Raw genomic sequence first — 18,356 nt, forward strand, 5'->3', positions numbered from 1 at the left:
CTGATGAAAGGCACAAAGTGAATCTGCATATGCATCACTTTTATTCATTCATGAAAAACTAATATTCAATACCCAACAAACAAAGGAGATCAGAACACAATTATGTTTCACCATTGTTGCACACAACACAAAATTGAAATTGGTACCAGTTCCACCCACGAGAGAGCACAATAGGTTACATTTTTTTGACGACATACTAATCTTAATCCTGTCTCACCGTTGTTGCAAATCAAAACGTTGCAGTATATATGATTATCTTATCGGACGGTCTAGGCATGTCCAGGGACGTTCTAACGCAAAGTAGTAAAGAATCCTTGGTAGGAGAATCTTCTTTTCTTTGTGGACGTACATGTTTGCTTCAATATACTCTTCCTTGGCAAGCTTGAGATCCTGAAAGATATTCTTTGCTCTGTAAACTCGGACCTGAATTCAGTAACAAGTTCTACTCCGCTTCAGACAGCAACAACTACGAGTATATTGTAAATTCCATAAATTAGACCATAAGCTTTAGAAAATTAGATGAAGCTTTAATACCACTGGGTCAGAATAATTTTAAATCAACCTCATGTCATCTTGATCAGAAAATTCCAGAGAATGAACATAAAAGGTTTTTTTTTCAATGGCAAAATTCAGGCCTGTAGAAGTGTTAATGGGTTGGTCTAGTCGACACCAGCAGAATAGAATGCCCACACCAACTAAATGAGTGTGGCAACACCTATTCCTACATACTGGATACAGAAGAAAAAAACAAACTTGATACTTCTGCCCCCTGTTAAAGAAGCTCTTAACACTATGCTTCTCTATCCTTCTTGCTGGCTGCCATTCTTTTATGATCTCGAACTTTCTGGGGGGATTTACAAGAACCAAAGAAACATCAAAATAGCAATGAATTCTGACCTATTGTTGAGTTGTTAGAATGATACTTGTGCACAAGAGGACCTTCTTTTCTTTTTAACTCTCGTCTTTTCACAGATTCTCATAAAACTGTACGGACAAACCGATAACAAAATATTGTAGACCGATAAGCATCCTTATATATCCAAAAGAGTTCAAGCATGATATGCACAGTTTGGACGGATATGGCGTACCGGTGCTTAGTGTGATCGCATGCCTAAAATGGAGCTCTGTATCAAGTAGGCATTTATGCAATGCCCACCTACATTGTAAGCAGCCTGAAAAATGAGCTTTGAAAAAAGCAGAACTTCAGTTAACGAACATAACGTCATGATGACAGCTTCAATAACAGCATTGAATACATCTTTCACCTTCAAAACAGAGCCACTTTTTACACGACTGCGAGTTCCATATACTAAATATTCCTGGCATGGAGATTTGACAGGCAAATCAGAGTCATAATTTTAATTGAGTAAAATAACTTTTTTCTACCTTTTCTTTTCTCCCATCAAAACTTAAGAGAAGTCAAATGCAGATATATAGGATATTATGCTATGTTAAAAGAAGTTCAAACTTCTGACAGACCAAGGCATTGTGAATGTTAATCCAGAATGCTAGCTTCTCTTCCTGCTTCATCTTCCTAGGATCAACTTTCTCAAGTCTATGAACCAATGACCTACCGAGTTAATCATGAAATAGGAAAAATGCCTTAATTTCTAAAAACAAAGTGAGTGAAGCATCGGTAAGTCATCAGTCTTGTTAGGAATGTGAAAAGTTGAACCACACAACTCGCTCTAACCAAAAGATAACCCTCTATCACATTGAAATTAATTGACAGTGTATGAATAGAACAAACAATATGTTTGGTAGTACAAGTAAATATGCTAATGTTACGACACGAAAGTCAGGTGTATTGGATCACCTGAAATTTTGCAGCATCGTGGCAGCAAAATTGAAACTATCTTCATCTGAATAAATCTTCAGAATCTCAATCATTGCACCATAAGGTCCACTTTTCAACCCCTCAAGTTATGCAATGTCGCGTCTTCAATGTAATTTGGACTCCTACTAAGAGAAGGATTCTGGGAAGAAAATATACTTGAGGAGGACAAGGAAAAAGTAGGAGAGGCCAACATGTCTGCATGGCTCTGCAAGGGGTTGGCAAGCTTGCAGTATATAGATGATATACACCTAACAATTTCTTCTGAAAGTCTGTCTGGAGAATAAAGGTTGCAGTCTGCACAAGACATACCGAGGAGATCTGCAAGGCTGTGATGACCAGAATCAGCATTCTTCTATTCCTGCAGCTTATATTAGAGCATTGCAAGTCCATTAAATTATTCAACATATGAATATATAAGCGAGCAGGATATTAACAATCAAAGCAACCACTGAAATAAATATAAGTACTCAACAAATGCATTGTAGCTTAGTGGCATCTCCAGTGAAGAAAGAGTGTCTCGGCTCTTCACCAATTGTGTGTATGAGAATACATACTTGTGCACGAACGAGGTTGTTTTTACCTTCGTACACTCCTCTTGTCCGGTAAAGCGAAAGAAGATAACTCTCCAGATCTAAAATTTCAACCTCAAGTGCAGCAATTTCCTTCCTTAGCTCTGCAGAAGACTGCAATGTCGAGACCAAAATCGAGTTTTGATAGAGCATAAAAGAAGAACAAAAGAGAAATGAAGTCTTTTGTGGAAAGTGAACCCATTTAGTACTAGATATGTCTTACAGTCTTCGAAAGGCGAAAGCATTGGTAAAATATTGGCTCCTTTTTTGTTTCTACAAATTATAATTGGCTAGTTTCTCTGGTGACAAGAAATCTCATTGTAGAACTCTCCGCAATAGAAATAAGGTAGCTAACCGCCTGAATATGTATAAATGACACTGATAAAACTGTCTATTACAATATCTTTGGAGTAAGAGTGCCTTCAGAAGGGAAGGTTATGAAATGATTACAGCGCAGTGTCTTCTAGAGTCCCAACAAAACAATGAAGCTTGGTCGGGGATGGTCCTCTCAAATTTCACCACCTCAAAAAAAGTACAAAGAAAAATTATGTTTGCACAACCATCAAAAAAAAATTTAAAAATTCACCTTGTTACAAGGAGCTCAAAAACTCAATCAAAGATGTTAAAAATAAGATGTGACAACGTATACAAGTAGTCATTCACATTTGCATAGAATGTGCTGAGCATAAAATAAGATGTTAAAAATAAAATGTGCTGAGGATATCACATGTAATTATAACATTACATAGAATTGGGGTTCAAAGATAAACAAACAAGCTGTTTCAAGGAATGAGAGAGAAGAAAAATTAATCAGAAGCAGATTATTTCCATCAGCCAAACTTTGTCTACCATTGTAATAATACGAACGTTAGGAACATCGTGAATTCCCCTTAAGCTATTTAAGCGGGGGGGGAAATGTTATGTAGTAACCTAGTAGCCATTAACATGATTGTTAATTGCAGGCTCCTTATCTTACTGAATAAATGTCAAGGGCATCACCTTTTGTTTCTTCACTGAAGAGGTTAAGAGCATCAGTTTTAGCAGATCAGAAGGAAATTGTCTCATGTATAAAAACAGTGGGTTTACTTACAGAATCTGAATGGACAGACGACGCTGGTGACATTACATATTTAGTGTGCTTCCGAGCATCCCATTGTCTGAAGCTCTGCAAGTAAAACGAAATTGAAAAATCTCAAACTTCATAATTTCCAGCATATGGAAGCAAATGCAAAGCAGCAAAACCTTTTGCTCACCTAGGCGTAGGAGTAGTAGAACCCAGGTCTGGATTGAAGGAGAGAGACTGAAAGAAATGGAAGAAAGTTGACACTTGGAAATTTGGAATGGACCCAAATCTAGGGCTATATTTTATTATTTTTGTTTAAAATGGACCTGCACACCACTTTGGATGGCTTGAATTGTAAAACAAGGAGAGCTTTAAAGGGCCGTATGGCATGGGCTTATGTACGAGCAGCATCTTGGGCTGAAAATGAATCAACCCAACCCACAACGGAGAGGCTTGGGGAGGATGTGGAGCCCATGTGTCACCAACAGTAACAATAACAGATCGCTCGTGTGCATGGCCCATCACCCTAAAATCCAAAAAAATAGGGCTCCATTTGTCTGGACAGGACAAGACACAAAGATTAGGAACCAAACATCCCGCTGGAAGCCACCATGTTTTCCTGACATATAGGACGACGATGATCACAAAGATACCAACGGTGGGGCCCTGATCTTGCAAAATAAATGAAGGGCCAGTCAACAGAGGAGACTAGCCAACAGCGATGGCCGATGTAGGCATTTGGCAATTGGCATGCAATTATTAGTAAAAACTGTGTGATCAAAATCTATAATATACATACATCAACACTAAACGACATTTTTACCCATTCCCTATATGAAATTATGCAAGGCTTCAAAAGTTAATTAACAGAATACACTGATCGAGTGGCCCACGTCGAATACTCATGATACATAAAGTGGGAAATACATACTTTTATCTAAAGCAAGATTTATGTATTGCCAAACCCAACTGCTCAATTATTAGCATTATTATTAAATTGGGTATTCTTTAATACAAAGTACTAATCTCTTGACCACCACGGAATTAAACTCAACTAATTCTATCCAGCACCCGCTAAGATTAAGTGGAAGATACTATCATACTACATGTTAATCATCAATCAGTTGTGAAAATCAAATTACGTTTTTTTTTTCTTTTTTATTGAAGGAACGTTACATTTTTTGAATACAAATACGTTGGAGATAGAATGTTTAATGACATGTTTTAGATAGCCATTCATGTAATTTAAATAGAAATACTCAGATACAAATACAAAAAACTAAGAAACTAAAGTAGTTCTAAATATATATTTATATTATGTGTTAATTAGCTAGCTAGCTGGCTAGGGATGGTTGTCATGATCTCAAGAGGAATAGACTGAGTTGTTGCCCAGAAGTCCCGACCGGGTTAATCATGTGAAATGACTCGGAGTCAGCAGAGCCAATGACTCGGTCGAATCGGACACGTAAATACATGAGGTCTCCTTGTGCGGGCAGAACACCCGCCCCAACGGACACAGTCTGCATCAGCTTCAAAACAGCCAAGTCGCCCACGGCCATCTGCCTTCTAACGGCGAACCCGACCTTCCTGCCATTGCAGTACATGGACCAGACGGGGACGTTGAATAGGGAGCACGAGCTTGACCTCTCTCGCTCTCTTTTTCTGTCGCACTCTAGGGCGATGCGGAGGAGACCTTGCTGCATCTCTCTGGCCAGATATGATGTGGGAACTGCGAATTCCAGGAGGAGAAATGGAGAGCTGCGGGTATCGTCTTGGAGGCAGAAGCTAACTCGGCCCTTCCGGAAGCCAAAGAAGGTTCCGGTGACGGTGGAGGCGTCAGAGTCAGTGGAGAGGGAATCGTCGAGTGATGAGGGTTGGAAGCCACAGCATGGGACCATGCACTCAACCAGTGATCGGAAAGAGCGTCGAAACCTCACTTCTCTGGCACAGTCGACGGATGTGGGTGTGTCCATTATGCTAATGCGTCCCCGCTGGCTTCCCAAGTCTATCATCGTCCTCATATCATTCATTCCTGGCCTATTAATAATCTGACCTTTATTCGATTGGAAATATATGAGGGGCTTAGCTAGCTAGTAAAGTCTAAACCGAGGGAGGCAATAAATATTACGCAAAAGGGCAGGGCAACAGTCATAGTGGGCCGAGGAATCGTGGGCAATTCTGCCCACGAACGGTGAGGGCCCCATTCTTGGAACGACTTGCTTGAATACCTAGCGCCCGCGTGGATGCTTTTTGAATAAGGGATAGGCGATGCTCGAATTCAAAATCTCTACGTTAATGTCATATAATCTAATCATAGTTCTCGCCCGCGTGGATGCTTGCCTACCCTTTTTAACTACTTTTTTTAAAAGTCCTATAATTTTTCTTTTCATGAGCATGAGAGTATATTTATAAAGATATGAAGCATAACTAGGAAATGGCCATTCTATTTATACTTTATTAATTATATGAAAAGGAATAGCATGTTAGAAAATAAATAGGCAGGGAAATGAAAAATAAATAAAAATATATAGGGGTAAACAAACGGTCGTGCTGCGGATGAAGTGGGTTACAGTACATTAACATAAAATTGAATTAATAGTAATAGTAGGATCCATATGTATTGCAATTTGGAATCGATAACATGCAAGAGGCAATGATTAGATCCAACCAGACCAGTGGTGCCATGTTAAGACCTTTTAATCATTCAAATTAAAATCGATGTAGACTTTTTTGTCTTTGTTAAAATCATAAGAACTTTTTTGGTTTGTGCATCAGCATGGGTACTAGTTATCATTATTTTCTGAATAAGAATCTAGCTAGCTAGCAGGAAGCTGGGAGGTGAATACAATTGCAACATTCGTTAATTTGGTTGCCGAAAGCAAATTCTGCAAACTTTGTCTGCAAGTTTTGGCGCATCAATTTGCTTTTGTAACAGCGGCTTTAAAAATGATGATTGTAAAGCACTCTTACAATTCCTGTGTGCTTGCCATACACACAACAAAACCCATAAGTTACTATCACCTCCTCCTCCTATTTTTTGGATTCTTCAATATTACTAACTAATTACCTTTAATTCTTAACTCAATCTCTACGTGATTGTGATCTCTTTATATAGTTATAAAGTTCACAAAGTTAGTTCATATATGTGTTACTGTGTATATTATGCTTGGTGGCATTATCTAAGATATTTTGATTAAGAAAAAATACAAGATCATAAAGTTTAACAAATAGCAGAGGAATAAGAGGGGCATAGCACACCTAATGGTCGAGTAAGGTGGCATCCATGCAACATATACCTTCAAAATAAAATCAAATCATGTCGATTTTGGCCCACACCTAGCGAATGAACATTTTACAACTACTTTTTTGCACGCTTCACTGCCTTTTTGCCCCCATCTCATTATATTATATATATATACGCACACGTATTTGACCCTCCACTTTCAGAAGTTATTGCTTTTTTTTTTTGTGCGTGCAAGTATCAACCCATTATCGATCTATATGCTCTACATATTTGTAGGGACAAATTCTACCATCAATGATCAACTTTTATCACGTGAAGGCTCGTCTGCACCTTTGAATCCTGTAAATGTCATAATAAATGTAATCGTGAAAGCTCTTAGACCGGATTGGGGGATCCCGATCGTATAGGCTCCGATAGCCAAGTCAGTGGTGATTGGAGATGGAAGATCGACAATGGTCAAAGTGTTTGTGGCTAAGTATTTAGTGAGGGGTCGGAAAGTTTATGTCTCTGGTTCACAATGTTCGGATCCATCACTTCTCCAAGGTAGGAGAAGAGTATTTATATGAAAGTGAGGACAGGCCTAGAGAGTTGTGTCACCCACTTGTGTCTTTTTTTGGTAAAACCCAGGGTTGGTAGACGAAAAGTAAGGTGGAGACGTTAGGACACATGATGGTACTGTGACATGTGTCGGTCACAGTATGGAGAAGAATGTAGGCGTCCATAAATGCACTGACATTGTATGGTATAAGATCTTACCTGGGGATACGTACCTGTTAGGTCCAAGGATGTTGGTGTGAACTGGATTGGGTGATGTTCCCTTGGAGGGAATGATCGTGAGCCAGATTGACGTCCAGGCACCTTCATTGTAGTCGCGCCATTGCTTGGTGAAAGGAAGTTTCTGTTAAATAATGACATTCTGAATACAATAAAGCAAGTATAAGAGGAGACGTTAGTCGCTTATTGTCAGACATGGTGTCAGGGACACTGCTTACTGTCACGTGATCGTGTTGTCAAGGGACAGAGCCTCGAATGTCTCGAATGGGCCTTAGCATGAGCTAGAGTGTGCCAATTGGGCTCATGAATTTGGGCTTTGCTAACATGGGTTTGTCTTTTATGGGACCAGTGAGATCATACTATTTTTGGTAACTATAATATATGTATTATAGCTATTAGCTAGCATAGTAGCATCGACAGTATTTGATGGAGCCTTTAGTTACGTTTAAATCAATATATTAATTAATTGTTGAAAATTAAAGTTAACCCTAAGTTATTTATAATGGTTCTGCCAGGCTCAGGTCCAGGCCCAGCTCTTGGGCCCATCCAATACTAAACACACAGCAGCAGCACATGAGACTGGAGTCCCCATGCACGTCGCTTTGGTCCTTTTTCCTTCTTTGGATCGGGGTTGACCAGGGATTCTCGAAGAATTGTCTCAATGTCTGAATACGGAAAAAAGAAAGCAGTAATCGGCGACTAGTTAAATTAAATGGGGAACGAAAGAAGTGACGGTATTGCACCGTTGGGCAAAAGTCAAACCAAAAAAGTCGCCAGTTGCGAGTAATTAGGCGAATCAACTGAACTGAACACACGTGTCAACTGTTAAATGGATATGTTGTTACTCACGGCATTTTTATTGGATTGTGGGTGGATAACTTAAACAGAACAGAAGGTTCCCTCCCATATTTTTCATTGGTGATGGATGCACAGAGAGATTTTTCAATGGAAATCTCGAGTCTTGGTGGACGATTTGCTTGGAAGTTTCTCACACCATTTTCCTTTCTTTCCCACTAATTATGAAAACCGGGATATGCATATTGCCTGTTTGGCAGAGCGTTTGCCACAGCATTTCCACTAAACGAAACGCTGTCGGCTAATGCTTTGCCAAACAACATAGCGTGTGTAACGGATCCGCTGTCATTTTGATATCCATTAACATCAAACTACTATTATTGTTCACCGTGGAAACCAGGATACAATGCCTGATTTTATTTTATTATTTTTTTGGTGGTTTGACATTAATTCGTTCGTATATATGTATAAAAAGAATTAAGAAATATATTCGATCCAATATAAAGTAAATAATAATAATAATAATAATAAAAGAGCAATACACTCACAACGTACATACATCTCATCTCATGAATTTCTTTAGTTTTTACAGGATGTCCATGTCCATGTATGTTCTTTAAAAAATGGATTGGATATTTGAATAATAACCATCTAGACTAGACTCTAGAGCACAGTGCCTTCGTAAATGGTGTTGAGCCTGAGCCTAAAGGAACGAACGGCCAATTTAGCTCGTCTGGAAGCTGACTTGTGCAATCTTCTTACAGAACCAGATCTTGAAACTCCGACATCCGGCTGCAGCCGCGGCTGAGGCTTCCCAAATGTCTTTTCTGCCTTAATTTGGGAGTCCGGGACAATGATATTGTTCTGATTCAGCATCAAAACAGGGGAGATCCGGTTCTTTTTTCGACGACGTGTTCCCTTATTCTGCGAGCAACTTCGTAAAGCGACGCTGGCTTTGACGGCCAAAGCTGCCATATCAGATGCGCTCAACCGGTATTGAAGCTTAGAGGTAGGAAGAATGAAATAAATCTGATTGGGCTGCAATTGATCTTCTGAATCCAAGGCCGGAATGTAATCGTCGTAGTATAAGCGATCAGAGTTGCAGAGAAAGTAGTTAGTAGAGGAGGAGGACGAAGAAGATTCATGAGATTGGAGAACCTGGGAGACGAGCACAGGAACATTGTATTCATGGAGGTCTCCATTCACTGACACCACCTTCGCTGTGGGGATTCGCAGTTCAGAATCATCCGAAGACAAACAGCTACCCATTTGAGATGGATCCTTCAAATTGTCTATATTTTGAATTCTCTCTCTTGGCTGCAGATTTGAATAATTCAGGTACGGAATTAATCAAGTTGTTGAAGAGCCAGCAGGAGACAAGGAAGGAAGGAAGGGTTTCAAGTTTCAAGTTTCAAGTTTGAACCAAAGGCAGAGAGAGAGAGAGAGGATATAAGAGTGATTGGTGCCTGGAGGTTTGTGCAAGTGATGTAAGCATAGCCGTCATCAAAGAAAGGAAAACAATCAAACACTCGGTTGGAGTCTTGGAGAGGAAGAAACTGCTGACTCTCTGGCCTGCTGGCCTTTTGTATGTGTGCTAAGCTATGACGCGCTATGCGTTGGGCCCCCCTACCATTTCACACCTGATATTTGAATCTTCCTTCTTCTTCTTGGGCCTCAAGTCCACAAATACGGTCCACAAATAACAACATATAGACGAGTTTTTGACTTTTTTCTTCTTCTTCAATTTAACATTTTTAAAAAAATAAATAAAAATAAGGAATCTTGTTTTGCATGCTTTTATTTTATTTTTCGCTTTTTATTTGATGCCCATAATAATTAATAATCATCAGAACATATATACATGTGAAAGTTTGAATGCAAACAATCTAAATAATATTACGTTGAGGAATCGTAACGTTGAAACCAGCACACAGTTTTCCTTATTCAAACACAGTAGGCTGATAATATAATTTAACCTACAATAATTGAAGATATATATAATTGCTTACTCTCAACTTTCAACAATCTCATTCCCTATCCTGTCAATAAGTAAATAATTACTACTTAATTAGTGAGCTGCAAAATATGATGCCCGTTTCTTTCTTCTTTTCTTTTTGTAAATAATATTAAAGCTAGTTAGTAATTCCTTCAACATCTAACAATATTAAGGCACAAAGACAGAGAAAAAAAAATCTAACAATATATTATTACACATGCACAGGCGTTGACGGAGCAATATACAGGTGACTATAACCAATTAGGTTACTGGTGACGAAATCTTTTGAAAATATCTTCATGTTACATATCGCCAAACATAATTATTTTTTGTTTTATGAACATCTTCCAACATAATTATAGAATTAGGTTAGCTATGCCTATGTTAGTTCGTGTCCCTGTGACATGTTTGGGAATTTGGAGCAATCTCTTTCTGCCCAATAAACAAACTACTATATCTCATACGAACGCTTATACCCAATACAAGAGTTTTTCATATTATATATTTAAGACGATATTATCTATACAAAAATTCTCCCGTGTGTATCAAAAATGTTGACATCAAATTCAATGATTGTGATAAAACACAACAAAAATGGGAGTCACACATTTGCTGTGGAACACACTACATCTATGGTTAAAAAAAAATCCACAAAGTTAGTTCACATTTTTTGTTCATATAGGAGAATTTCTGATCATCTATATATGTAATGAATAAGAAATATAAATCAAAGTAAATTAAAGTGCAAAAAATTAGAAACAAAAATATGAAAGTCATTTTTTAAAATTTAGAATTACATCAAATAACCCGAAAATAAACATCTCATGAAATTGTTCATGCTTTTATATAACAAAGAGTTATAGGGTGTGTTTGGAAATGGTTTTGGTTTTTTGTTTTCAAAAACTGATTTTAATATTAGATTTTGAAAACAATTTTAAGAAATATATTTGAAAACAAAATTCATTTGATAGAAGATTTTGCGCGGAGAAAGAGGACAGAGGAAAGAGAAAATAAGAAAGAATTTTATAAAACATCAAAAAACAGTTTTGGTTTTTTGGTTTTTGAAAACCAAAAACAGTCATCAGTTTTACAAAATAATTTCTAAAAACACTAATCCAAACGAATTTTCAAAACCAAAACAATTTTTGAAAACAGAAAACTGTTTCCAAACAGACCCATAGTGTTCGTTTTATTTTTAAGTACTTAAACTACGTGTTAAGTATACTTGAATTGAATCTATTATTAATATAGGAGTTATATTTATTATATCATAAAAAAATAACTTCAAAAATGACAATTGTCATGATTTTTAGTATTCGATAAGGACAATGCTAGAGACCTCCAAAATTTGACCCCTAATAGTGTGTTTGGATTGAGAGATTTGGGGTGAAGGGAAGGGAACAAAATCTTCCCCCTAATTCTCTCCAAATCCCTCCATTTAATGAAATTTTATCCCAATCCTCTTCAAAATCCTCTCAATTTTTGTATAAACTATCCAAACAAGAGAATTGGAAGGAAACTTCATTTCCCTTCCCCTCCCCTCCCCTCCCCTCCACTCCCCTCAAATCCCTCAATCCAAACACACTATAAACGTTCCCCAAATCTATGTGGCATTAAAATAGTCACTGATTAAAAATACACATGTAAGACCCACTCCACATTAAATGGATCACTTTTTGGGGGTTTCAAGCATTATCTATTCGATAAAGAGTCACATGACGCAATAGCATATATATATATATATTACTCCCTCCGTCCCATTTTAATTGTTTCCTTCAATTTTACACACAGTTTAAGAAATTACATTACTCCCCTTCAATTTGACATTTATACCCTCATTTATAGAGGACAATTAAGATGTCAATGACTCCTTGGGAATTCACTCCATCAGCTTTTTAATTTAAGAGTAAATAAGGGTAAGATGAGAAAAATGGATGAAATTAGTTTTAATTAATTGAGATGGGCATGCATTTTGAGATATCCCAAAAAGGAATAGAGGACAATTAAAATGGGACGGATGGAGTATAATATATCTATATAAAAAATGTTAGAAATCCCAATAAATGGGATTCTTGTCATCCCAGTAACCAATATTGGTCATTGATTGATATAAGTGTAGGGACTCACAAAACTTGATGTACATCAATTAAGGGATATGATTGGTTACTTGGATGATTGAGATCCTTATCACTTTTGTGTCCATATTAGTGTACATTTTGTATATTTGGTACGTAACTGCCACAGAGCTGCCAAACAATGGAAGAAGAATAATTTGTTTGACGTTTTTCTAAATAAATAATCTCACATTATGGAGGAAGAAATTATTGTTTGGAACAAAATGAACATATAACAGGTACAAAATGGTTAATTTTTTTAAAACTACTCACCTGCAGAGAATAATATTAAATATTTTGATACTTTTTGCTATTTAAATCTAGGACAATGCTAAAGACCTCAAAAGTTCTCTAAATTTATGTAGTATTAAAATAACCATTAATTAAAAACACACATATAAGACTCACTTTACATCCAACCCTCCACATTAAATGAGGGTTTTTTAGGGGTCACTTTTTGGGATCTCAAGCATTATCCTTAAATATAACTGTAAGGGTAATTTGCTATTATTTTTAATTGTATTGAATTTGTATGTTGGCTCAAATAAAATTGCATTCGACATTAAACATTATATTAATCTGCAGCTCATATTTTCTCATGTCTTTTTTTTTAAAATTTAATTTTCTATTATTTGAAAGAGAAAAACACAAGAAAGAATAAGAAAGAAATCTTAGTGTTTAAAAATTGTATTTTAATTATATTTGGATAATTGTCGATTTTTTTATACACTCAAAAACGCACTTACCAACATAATAAATATTTTTTAAAGGCTTTATTTTTAGAGAGAAAATAAATAATTAACAAAAACTGACTTAAAGATGAGCAGTTTGCAAATTTATTTATTTTTTTGAATGAGCAGTTTGCAATTGTCTGTAAAGAATTATTGACCTGCAATAATGGGCCTTACAAATTCAATGAAAGGAAAAGGGCGAAAACTTTACAAGTAAACAGTTTACGGCCCAAGTAGACCAATAATACTATAATAGTTTCAGGCTTTCTCTTGATTCAGCGAAGTCTTACGGACATTGAAACCGTGGGCCACAAGATGACTGACGCCAAAAAATGTGCGAACTTACCTCAAGTGTTAGGTATCTGATGAGGATCAAGCTAGGAGACTGAAAAATGCCTATAATCGAGCAAGAAGACTCAAATTAAAGGAGGCACGTGCAGATATTCATGGAAAGGAAGGGCCTAGTTCCATGCAATGGATTGGCAACGTTAACGACATTAATGACGAGCAGGATTGTGGGGAGACAATTCAGAAATTAAGAGCTAATGAGGGGATCCTTGAAGTCAATGATTGAGTGCTTGAGTTTGAGTTTAGTATTTAATCCACTTATGTCTAGCAATAAATCACGGCCATTATCATGGTTGGTGTTAGTCTATTATTTCGTCTTTATTGTTATTGATTCGTAGGCACCAATTAAGGAGAATGACTTATTATAAGAGTCACATCTGTAAGTGAGTCGGATCATTATGAAATCAATACACAAAAACTGAGAATTACTCTCAAACCGGATTCTCTAACCTTACCTGTGTTTGGAAGGAAATCCAACCCAAAGTTCAGGTTTTCATCACTGGTGCTTTCATTGAGAGCCACTGGAACAGCAGTTGATTAAACCGTGTTCGTTGGTATGGCAGCATCCCACAAAGAACGTATTGAAGCTTTGGAGTCCAGTGTTCAAACAATCAACCTGGAGCTGCAATCGAATCACTTGGCGTCACAGCAAAGTATGGCTCAATTAGAAGAAACCCTTCTAAAGAAGTTGGGCAACCTAATCCATGGCCAAAGCAAGAGTACGAGTGACTATTCTTCTCCCTCCAAAGAAGAAAGTGATTCAGATACTGATCAAGAGTCCGCAACTGATTCGTCCTCTGAAGAAGAAGAAGAAACCAAGGGACTTCTCGTGGACAACCGCAAACCAAGGATGGTGTTTTCCCCTTTCAAGGGAGATGACCCAATCACTTGGCTCAGCCGTGCCAATCAATTTTTTAAGTTCCAGAAGATTCAAAAATCTGAAAAGGTTGATTATGCAGCCTTCTTTCTTGAAGGTGACGCAAATCTATGGTGGCAATGGGTGGTGCGTATATACCGGAAGAAACGTAAAGAGATTAGATGGAAAGATTTCGAAAAAGAAGTGTTGACGAGATTTGGGCCGACAGGACATGTAGATCATGACGAAGCTCTATCACGAATCAAGCAGACGCATGATTTGCAGGAGTATCTAAAAGAGTTTGAACGGTGCTCAACCCTTGTACATGGATGGCCAGAGAAAGCACTCCTGGGAACCTTCATTGGAGGATTGAAACCTGAACTCGCCAAGGAAGTGAAGATATGTAGACCCAGGACTGTACGAAAAGCAATTGAATATGCAGGGCTACAAAATGATCATCTCTTGGAAACCAAGCGCCTGGGGAAGATGGAACCTCGAAAACTCCCAATTTCGAACTCAGAATGGCAGGGTAACAAAGCTGTTTCTTCACTACCCAAGCCACTACCTACAGGTGTCAAACGCTTGACGTGGGATGAGATGGAGAAGCGTCGGGAAAAAGGTCTTTGCTTCAACTGTAATGATAGATTTACACCGGGGCACAAATGTAAAGTATCACAGGCCTTTGTTATTGAACCAGTAGATACTGAAGAAGAAGAAGAACAAGAAGTGGATGTAAGTGGAGAAGGACCGGTTAATAGTTTCAACTCAGAACAACAGGAACCCCAAATCTCGGTGCATGCTCTCACTGGAGGAAAAGGGCCTAAGACAATGAAGCTGGAAGCTTGGGTCTTGAATAAACCAATTACCATACTTATTGATAATGGGTCTTCTCACAACTTCATCAACAGCAAGGTGGCCGAAAAAATGGGATTAACAATAAACACTATACCTCCCTTTGAGGTCTGTGTGGCAAATGGAGAGCGATTGACTTGTAATGAGGTATGTCGAGATGTGTCCTTTAAAATACAAGGAATTTGGATTAGAGCGGATCTCTTCTCTCTTCCATTGGTGGGCCTTGATGCCGTACTAGGTATTCAATGGTTAGGAGGACTTGGAAGGGTGGTGTCCGATTACAACAAAATGACTATGGAGTTCATGTGGGGTGATGGATGGGTGACATTGAGTGCACAACCAAAAGGAGGAGCTACAGCAACTGAGATTTATTCTGTGGAGAAACTACGGAAACAAAGGGGTCAATGCTTTGCCATTCATGTAAACCATGCACCCTTGATTGGCCAGGAGCAAGATAAGGTACCCGAAGAAGTCAGCCCCATCTTAAACGAATTTTCTGGAGTCTTGGAAGAGCCCAAAACGTTGCCACCACCGAGACCATTTGATCATCGGATTCCAATAAAAAATGAGGCATCACCCGTGAATGTGGCTCCTTATCGGTATGCCCATTTCCAGAAAAATGAAATAGAGCGGCAGGTACGAGAGATGCTGCAGAACGGGTTAATCCGACCCAGCAATAGTCCGTTTTCTTCACCTGTCCTATTGGTAAAGAAAAAGGATGGTACATGGAGGTTCTGCACAGATTATCGGGCACTAAATTCTGTCACGATCAAGGATCGGTTTCCCATTCCTACCATTGATGACATGCTCGATGAATTAGGAGGAGCAAAATTTTTCACGAAGCTGGACTTACGGGCGGGATACCACCAAATTCGAGTGCATGAGGCAGATATTCACAAAACGGCTTTTCGGACCCACAACGGACATTTTGAATACTTGGTAATGCCTTTTGGCTTATGCAACGCCCCCTCTACTTTTCAGTACGCTATGAATACCATTTTTAACAAACAACTGCGAAAATTTGTGCTCGTATTTTTTGATGACATACTCATATATTCTAAAGATTGGGACGAGCACATGGCCCATCTTCGTGTTGTTTTGGAAATATTATCATTTCACAGGTTTCATATCAAGCCCTCTAAGTGCGCCTTCGCGCAAATGGAAGTTGAATATTTGGGCCATATGATATCCCACGAAGGCGTCAAAGTGGATCAACGCAAGATAGAAGCTATGAGTTCATGGCCCGAACGTCCCAACATCTCAGCTCTTCGGGGTTTTCTGGGACTTACGGGATACTACCGGAAGTTCGTCAAAGATTATGGGGTCATTGCTAAACCCTTGACTGATATGCTCAAGAAAGGTGCCTTCACATGGACACCAGAATGACTTGATGCTTTCAACAAGCTTAAGAAGGCTATGACCACAACTCCGGTCCTGGCCATGCCCAACTTTGCAGAACTTTTTGAAGTCCACACGGATGCTTGTGATATCGGGATCGGTGCAGTTTTGATTCAACTAGGGAAACCATTGGCATTTTTGAGCAAAGGTTTGGGTCCGGCCAAGAGGGGATGGTCTGTGTATGCCAAAGAAATGCTGGCAGTGATTGAGGCAGTCCGTTTATGGAGACCATATTTGATAGGCAAGCGGTTCTTGATTGTCACTGACCAGCAACCACTTCGGCATCTATTGCAGCAGAGGATAATCACACCAGAACAACAAAGATTCGTGGCAAAGCTCCTGGGGTTTGAGTTTGATATTGTGTACAGGCCTGGGCGTCAGAATATCGTGGCGGATGCACTATCTAGACGAGAGGAAGGCTCGGTCCTGCAAGCCATTTCAGGTCCCAACTGGACTTTATGGGATGAATTGCGAGCCGCCACAAGCAATTGTACTTATTGCATTGAAATGCGGCAACGCCTGACAACTCAACAGGAGCACATGGTGGACTATGAAGAAATAGATGGATTATTGTTTTACAAAGGGCGTACTATTGTACCTGACTCCACCGAATTAAGAACAAAGATCATCAGCCATTTTCATGACTCAGTACTAGGAGGTCATTCGGGTGTATATAGAACATGGGCTCGGATTGCAAACACTTTCTTTTGGCCAGGATTCAAAAAAGACGTTCAGCGGTACGTGTCATCTTGCGATGTGTGCCAAAGAATCAAAAGCGACTCTCGTAGGCCAAGTGGATTGCTCCAACCACTTCCCGTACCGGATAGAGTTTGGGAAGACATTTCCATGGATTTCATTGAAGGGTTACCAAAGTCCAATGGATTTGATGGAATATTTATGGTGGTAGATCGACTCACCAAATACGCCCATTTTATACCGATGATGCATCCATACACTGCAAAAGCTATTGCACAATTGTTTGTTACTAATGTTGTTAAGTTACATGGAATTCCACGATCAATCGTGTCAGACCGTGACCGTATTTTTATTAGCAACTTCTGGAGTGAGTTCTTCAAGCTACATGGGACTACATTGGCCATGAGTTCCGCATACCATCCCCAAACGGATGGACAAACGGAGGTGACAAACCGCACTTTGGAGCAATATTTGCGTGCTTTTACTCATCAAAATCCCAAGAAATGGGAGGATTACATAGCATGGGCAGAATATTGGTATAACACTACTTATCATGTCTACCAAGAAAACACCCTTCGAGTATCTCTATGGTCGCAAACCACCAATCTTGGTAAGCTATCCAGTAGGTTCGTCTCCCAATAATGAGGTGGACAGAGAATTACAAGATAGAGATGTTTTGATTGCTGAACTCAAGTCTAATCTCGAGGGAGCAAATAGCCGGATGAAGTCACACCATGACCAAGGGAGGAGGGATGAGCAGTTTATGGAGGGTGATTGGGTATATTTGAAGATTCAACCCCATCGACAGAGTTCGGTATCCAAAACGGTGATGGACAAACTAAGTAGTCGATTCTATGGGCCTTATCAAATTGTGAAGAAGGTTGGTGAAGTTGCTTATAAATTGGATCTGCCACTTGGGTCCCAGATTCACCCAGTCTTCCATGTATCCCAATTGAAAAGAAGGATAGGAGACTATGTGCCCATATCACCAGTACCCCCTGTTATTGATTCAGATGGTCACTTAATGCTGAGACCTAGCAAAACTCTGGAGTATCGCACGGTTAAAAGAGGCAACAGGTTTCG

General features: G+C 38.8%; 4 protein-coding genes across 4 annotated transcripts; 1 reads left to right on the forward strand and 3 right to left on the reverse strand.

Annotated features, from left to right (window-relative positions):
- Positions 1-18: 18 nt before the first annotated feature.
- Positions 19-3,744, reverse strand: LOC120008852. Its single transcript, XM_038859207.1, has 11 exons — positions 3,660-3,744; positions 3,497-3,571; positions 2,857-2,928; positions 2,310-2,520; positions 1,994-2,131; positions 1,817-1,922; positions 1,480-1,570; positions 1,266-1,319; positions 1,108-1,172; positions 754-844; positions 19-423 (listed from the first exon to the last, which is right to left on the reverse strand). Exons 2-11 carry the CDS (start codon positions 3,527-3,529, stop codon positions 253-255), a joined length of 1,032 nt encoding a protein of 343 aa, XP_038715135.1. The 5' UTR covers positions 3,530-3,571; positions 3,660-3,744; the 3' UTR covers positions 19-252.
- A 935-nt stretch (positions 3,745-4,679) lies between these two features.
- On the reverse strand, positions 4,680-5,687 carry LOC120009674 (protein MIZU-KUSSEI 1). Its single transcript, XM_038860346.1, has one exon. It carries the CDS (start codon positions 5,497-5,499, stop codon positions 4,825-4,827), a length of 675 nt encoding a protein of 224 aa, XP_038716274.1. The 5' UTR covers positions 5,500-5,687; the 3' UTR covers positions 4,680-4,824.
- Positions 5,688-8,771: 3,084 nt separating this feature from the next.
- LOC120008860 lies at positions 8,772-9,786 on the reverse strand. The gene has a single exon (XM_038859219.1). The coding sequence runs from the start codon at positions 9,549-9,551 to the stop codon at positions 8,946-8,948; it is 606 nt and encodes a 201-aa protein (XP_038715147.1). The 5' UTR covers positions 9,552-9,786; the 3' UTR covers positions 8,772-8,945.
- Positions 9,787-14,027: 4,241 nt separating this feature from the next.
- On the forward strand, positions 14,028-16,565 carry LOC120008853. The gene has a single exon (XM_038859209.1). It carries the CDS (start codon positions 14,028-14,030, stop codon positions 16,563-16,565), a length of 2,538 nt encoding a protein of 845 aa, XP_038715137.1.
- Positions 16,566-18,356: the final 1,791 nt, after the last annotated feature.

The sequence above is a fragment of the Tripterygium wilfordii genome, chromosome 11, assembly GCF_013401445.1.
Source record: "Tripterygium wilfordii isolate XIE 37 chromosome 11, ASM1340144v1, whole genome shotgun sequence".
NCBI classification, from domain to species: domain Eukaryota; kingdom Viridiplantae; phylum Streptophyta; class Magnoliopsida; order Celastrales; family Celastraceae; genus Tripterygium; species Tripterygium wilfordii.

What these genes read in the sequence shown, in the direction of transcription:
- LOC120008852 (XM_038859207.1), bottom strand. Translation starts at nt 3,529, where the DNA reads ATGTCACCAGCGTCGTCTGTCCATTCAGATTCT. An exon ending in CACTAAGCTACAATGCATTT is followed by an intron (nt 2,132 to 2,309) that starts GTTGAGTACTTA and finishes TGTCTTGTGCAG; the next exon opens with ACTGCAACCTTTATTCTCCA. An exon ending in TTAACATTCACAATGCCTTG is followed by an intron (nt 1,320 to 1,479) that starts GTCTGTCAGAAG and finishes TCTCCATGCCAG; the next exon opens with GAATATTTAGTATATGGAAC.
- LOC120009674 (XM_038860346.1), bottom strand. Translation starts at nt 5,499, where the DNA reads ATGAATGATATGAGGACGATGATAGACTTGGGAAGCCAGCGGGGACGC.
- LOC120008860 (XM_038859219.1), bottom strand. Translation starts at nt 9,551, where the DNA reads ATGGGTAGCTGTTTGTCTTCGGATGATTCTGAACTGCGAATCCCCACA.
- LOC120008853 (XM_038859209.1), top strand. Translation starts at nt 14,028, where the DNA reads ATGGCAGCATCCCACAAAGAACGTATTGAAGCTTTGGAGTCCAGTGTT.